This window comes from Barbus barbus (genome assembly GCF_936440315.1).
Source record: "Barbus barbus genome assembly, chromosome: 19".
In the NCBI taxonomy this organism is placed as follows: Eukaryota; Metazoa; Chordata; class Actinopteri; order Cypriniformes; family Cyprinidae; genus Barbus; species Barbus barbus.
The window spans coordinates 7164630-7169854 of NC_136747.1; the positions used below are offsets into that span (position 1 = coordinate 7164630).

Here is a 5225-nt window from a genome sequence, read left to right on the forward strand (position 1 = left end):
GTAAATATTCTGAGTTGCTATGACATTTAACACATTAATCGAGTGAACTTATGAACTTTACTCGTATATGTTTTTGGGTTTGTTAAATATGTTGCTGAATAATTGTTAATAATAATAATAATAATAAAGAATAAAGAAAAGAATAGGTATCTAAATTACGTTTAAAGGGATAGTTCACCCAAAAATTTAAATTCTGTCATCATTTACTCCCCCTCGTGTAGTTCCAAACCTGTATGAATGTCTTTGTTCTGCTGAACACAAAGGAAGATATTCTGAAGAAAGTTTGTAACCAGGCTGTTTTGGGGCACCATTGACTTCCATAGTAGTAAAAAAAAATACTCTGGAAGTCAATGGTGCCCCAGAACTGCTCTGTTTCCCACATTCTTCAGAATATCTTCCTTTGTGTTCAGCAGAACAAAGACATTCATACAGGTTTGGAACTACACGAGGGGGAGTAAATGATGACAGAATTTTCATTTTTGGGTGAACTATCCCTTTAAGTGTCCTACTTTAGCCAACCTGAATTCATCCTATAAACATATATAGCTCTTCTCCTCCAGGGGGCGCTTGATACTCAGAAAGACGCCTTCAAATCGTTTAAATATATTATGACCCAATTGTTTCAGGATTAGTACTTGACTCATTTATAAAAATCCACACAATCTCTATAAAAATGATTAAGTGAATCTTTTAAATTTTATAATGGTCTTATACAGTGTTGAGCACTTGGGTAAAATGTACTGTGTGACAACACTTTTAAAATGGCATAACTGTACTGTATATATGTTAACATTTGATATTCAGCATCGTATATCTATATGTATCGGTTAATAAGACTGTTATAATAAATATTTACCATTTTCTAAGTTTCGCCTACTAAATTAGACCACGCCCCCCGTGCAAACCCCGCCCCCGATGACACGCAAGGTTTGAAACACATGAGAGGAGTCTCGTACAGTAACAGATATACTCGATATTGCTCACAAGACTTATTTCAGTGATATATCTCAGGAAGGGATAGTTTATATGCTGCATCCCCAAAAAAAAACGTTTACAGCATTATAAGATTAATCCTTTTTATTATTAAATCCTTTGATCAATTGTTAATACCCTCTTAATAACACTTGTAGTAGCAATGTAATAATTTGTAACACTAGGAACGTCGTAGCGAGCAGTGTTTCTGCCTGGACTGTAAACTGAGGCGGAAGACACGTGTGCATGTGCCGGATGTAAACACTACCACGTGCTCGAGTGCCTGTGCCTGACACATGGCCTCACTCTCAGCCGGCAGCGGGGGATCTGTGCGCGTGTTTATTGGGCTCATAAGAGGACAAGTCCATGAATGCGATCCACTGAACCCGAGACACGGTTTGAGGTAAGACACATTTTGAACTGGGGTGTTTTATTTTGAATGGCTAGTGATATCCTCACTGATTGGTTGTACAGGTGCAGTCATGGCAGGCAGCAGAGGTCGAGGCAGGAGCCAGTTTACCTTCAATGTGGACGCGCTGGGGTTTGGGAGGGGTGATTCCTTACCCAATACTGCACATACACCTTCTCCTCTTTTTCCTGTGAGTGTTTAGTGTCTTTACATTGTAATATAACTCCATTGGTTGCTATTACACATATATTATGCTATAAATGTCTTATTGTTGGTTTGTAAAAACTTAATTCTTCTGAGAAAAGCTTTGGTTTTGTTTGAGTTTTTTTTCTTTTTTGAAAGTGCTTTAACTGTCCAATAAAAAAACAGCTTGGGGTTTGCTGTATGTAACATTTTTTATCATTTTATTTTAAATTTCTTGTTATTCTTTACATTTTAAAAATGTGTTTTTCTTTAATTCAATTCCATTCAATTCAAATTTATTTGTACAGCACTTTTCATGATGCAAATTGTTGCAAAGCTGCTTTACAGAAAATGAAAGTTTCTACATTATATTTAGTAGCTTATCAGTGGTGACTATCTCAGACAATTAGGACAATCATTTCATGCCATTTTACCTTTCTTTCTATCTATCTTTCTTTCTTTCTTTCACAAAAAGAGATATTTGGTGTATGCTGCTTTGGTCCTTTTTTGAGTTTGGCAGTAATAATTTAATATATTTTAATTGTTATCTAATTACTTTTTATTTTAAAATTAATATTTTTTATTTACTTTTACTTTTATTTACTTTCTTTTTTCTTTTAAACACAAAAGGGGTTTGCTGCTTTGTTTCTTTTTTAAAAAAAATATATTTTTTATTATTGAACTATTTTTATTTATTATTTTTAGAATAATTTTGATTAGTTTTTATTTATTTATTTTCATTTACCCTTATGACTTAATTTCTTTCTTTAAAAAATAATGATTTACTATAAATAATCATATTATTTTTCATTCAGCCTATGCAGTTTAAACCAGTACCTCTGCATACAGGAGAAGAGGTGGACTATATGCTCGCTCTTAAGCAGGAGCTGAGAGCCTCCAGCAAGAACCTGCCGTTCCACATAAAAGCAGCCAGAGCAAAGACAGGTAAGACTGGTAGAGGCTACGTCTGGGTGATACATTGGTGTATAAAGAGTAGCCAATTCTGAGCACAAAGCATGAAGATCCAGCATGATTGGAGAACGAGGTCCTGCAGTCTCCTGCATTTGCATTTGAACTGTCGGCAGTCACTGAAACATTCAAAGCCAACGACCCATCAGGCATTGATTGTTGAAGATCAGGTTTGAACGGCTCTCTTTATTGTTTTCTTTTTTAGATGTGGCTCGTTACTCTGATAAATATCAAAACAGAGAGTCGAAGAACAACTGCATTTTATGGAGTCCAGGTGAGTGCTATCAGTACCATTCTTTAGTTATTGTGCTACAGCTGACTTATTTTCATAGTCAAATGGTTTTAAAAGTCAGTTCTCTATATTAAAAATATTCAATTTCATTCCAGACTGGAGCCGAATGCCAAAAGAGCTTTGTATTAAAGTACAGAAACCCCACAAAACAGGTGAAAGAAACTCTATTATTATTATCATTACAGTCTTGATACTAATGCTAATACATGTTATAATATGAGTAAACCACATTTTTCAATACTTCTGTTCTGTTCCATTTAGGTGCCAAGCCACAACTCTCACGAAAACCAAAAGTAGCTGCTGGTAAAGAAGAGGTTCTCCAAAAACTAGAGGTATAAGTTCACAGAAAACATAATGTTTTGTCATGATTTGACATTCAAATAAATCGGAAAAAGTATAATAAAGCAGATTAAGGCTAAGATATCTGAAAGACTGAAGCGTAAATAGAAACAAAAACAAAAAATACTGGAATTGATATTAACAAATTGAAGCTAATTGCACATTTGCTTTTTCTGCCGTCTCCTTATTTCCTGTTTTCTTGCTGTTTAATGTCTATGCAGCACATTAGAAATGCTAATATTGTGGAATGACATTTAGACACTTGAGAAAAGAGAAGAAGAGCAGCATTCTGAGGAAGAGGAGGGTGAAGAGAAGAAGAAACAGAATGATGAAGAGGAGGAGCCAGATGCAGAGGAAGACTATGACGAAGAGGAGCTTGAAGATGTAAGGGAAAAAATAGAAAACACATTCTTTGTGGTGTTGTCATGTGTTAATGATATATTTCTTTATTTCCTTCTCCTTTTTTCATACACTAAAACCGATTTTTGTTGTATGCTGCTTTAGTTCTTTGGCAGTATAAATCACTATTACTTTTCACTGCATGGAAAAAGTGTCTTAGCCTTATTGCAAAATATATCTTTTTTTGTGTGCTCCTCAGAGCAAATAAAGTAAAATAGTTTGAAATGAGGGTGTAGGGTGGCATAATTTGATAATTGTCCTTCTTTAAATATCCTAGCAACTAAAATAAAAGCAGAATATGTGTGCTGTGTTTCAGGAGACAGACTACATCATATCTTACTTTGACAACGGAGAGGATTTCGGAGCAGATAGTGATGACAATATGGATGAAGCTGTCTACTAATGTATTTAAGAGGCATTTTATTTAAAGTTCTTCTCACTGAATATTTCTATGAGTGACGCTGAAGGTATATATATTTCAACAAGAAGTGTTTTTAATTCATGTGCTATCTTGACATACTAAATCTGATTGTGACTGACCAATATTGTTAAGATCCAGAGAGGCAGTGCTGCTACTAAAGAAGCTGTTCTGGGATTTCTAAGCTGCTTCACATAAACAGATCATGATCGATACAGATACTACTGCTATTTCAACAGTGCTAGGGGATGTTGCTCAGAGACAGCCTGCTTTTAATTTCTGTTTTATTACTGGAATTGGAAAGCTCTGTTTAAAAAGGCAGTGCACAGAAGCCATCATTCCTTTTTGTCAGACAGGGAGGCCACTACAGACCTGTATATTTAATGCATCTCATGTGTACACCTGGTAATGGCTGGAATTGTGAATTACACCTGTAAAAGAGTGACTTCATCTGTTTTAAGCTTTTTGTGTGTGTGTGTGTGTGTGTTATTCACTTCTATTATATGAAAAATAACAGTTTAGAGTGGACGTTCTTATAAAATGAGTTTTTTGTGAAAGTCATGTGTTTGTAATGAATGTGAGTAAATGCGGACATTTTCATGTGAGCTATTTCTTTAAGAGTTCTTCTTATGTATCATCAGGCAGTCGGCAGGTGGCGATATTTCTCTTCAGTGTATGACCTGTAGCTACACTATATTGCCAAAAGTATTGGGTCACCCCCTTCTAATGAACAGGTTTGACTACTTTAGTCATTTCCATGAGTACAATGTTTAATGTTTAAGCATATAAAGATATTCTATGGGATTGCGTGCTTCTAATTTTATAGCAACAGTTTGGACAGGACCCTTTTCTATTCTAACATGACAGTGTCTCTGTATAAGACACGGTTCAAAAAGACATGATTGATTCGGTCAGTGTGGAAGAACTTGACTGGTCTGCAGAAAGCCAAGTCCTGATCCCAGCTGAACACCTCTGGTGTGACTTTATATGCAGACCTTGAGCCAAAAACTCCTCACCAAACACCAATGACTTGTACATAAGGGTACTGTCATTTTAGACACTTTCAAAACTGTTGCAACAGAGATTGAAATACAATTTTTAAATAAATGAATTATGTTTCCATCTTTGTTGCCACAGTTTTGTTAGTGCCTTTTTCTGCTCTAAAGAAGGGGGTGTCACAATACTTTTGCCCATATAGTGTCTATACAAGTCATTGGTGTTTGGTGATGAGTTTTCGGCTCAAG

At 35.3% G+C, this 5225-nt stretch overlaps 1 protein-coding gene across 1 annotated transcript; it reads left to right on the top strand.

Moving 5' to 3' along the window:
* The first annotated feature begins 917 nt into the window (after positions 1–917).
* Positions 918–4783, top strand: LOC306885001 (DNA-directed RNA polymerase III subunit RPC7-like). The gene is made up of 8 exons (XM_079441307.1): positions 918–1375; positions 1447–1571; positions 2380–2509; positions 2739–2807; positions 2921–2977; positions 3087–3157; positions 3423–3548; positions 3880–4783. Exons 2-8 carry the CDS (start codon positions 1455–1457, stop codon positions 3964–3966), a joined length of 657 nt encoding a protein of 218 aa, XP_079297433.1. The 5' UTR covers positions 918–1375; positions 1447–1454; the 3' UTR covers positions 3967–4783.
* The last annotated feature ends 442 nt before the right edge of the window (positions 4784–5225 follow it).

What these genes read in the sequence shown, in the direction of transcription:
- LOC306885001 (XM_079441307.1), top strand. Translation starts at nt 1,455, where the DNA reads ATGGCAGGCAGCAGAGGTCGAGGCAGGAGCCAGTTTACCTTCAATGTG. An exon ending in CTGCATTTTATGGAGTCCAG is followed by an intron (nt 2,808 to 2,920) that starts GTGAGTGCTATC and finishes ATTTCATTCCAG; the next exon opens with ACTGGAGCCGAATGCCAAAA. An exon ending in ACAGAAACCCCACAAAACAG is followed by an intron (nt 2,978 to 3,086) that starts GTGAAAGAAACT and finishes TGTTCCATTTAG; the next exon opens with GTGCCAAGCCACAACTCTCA.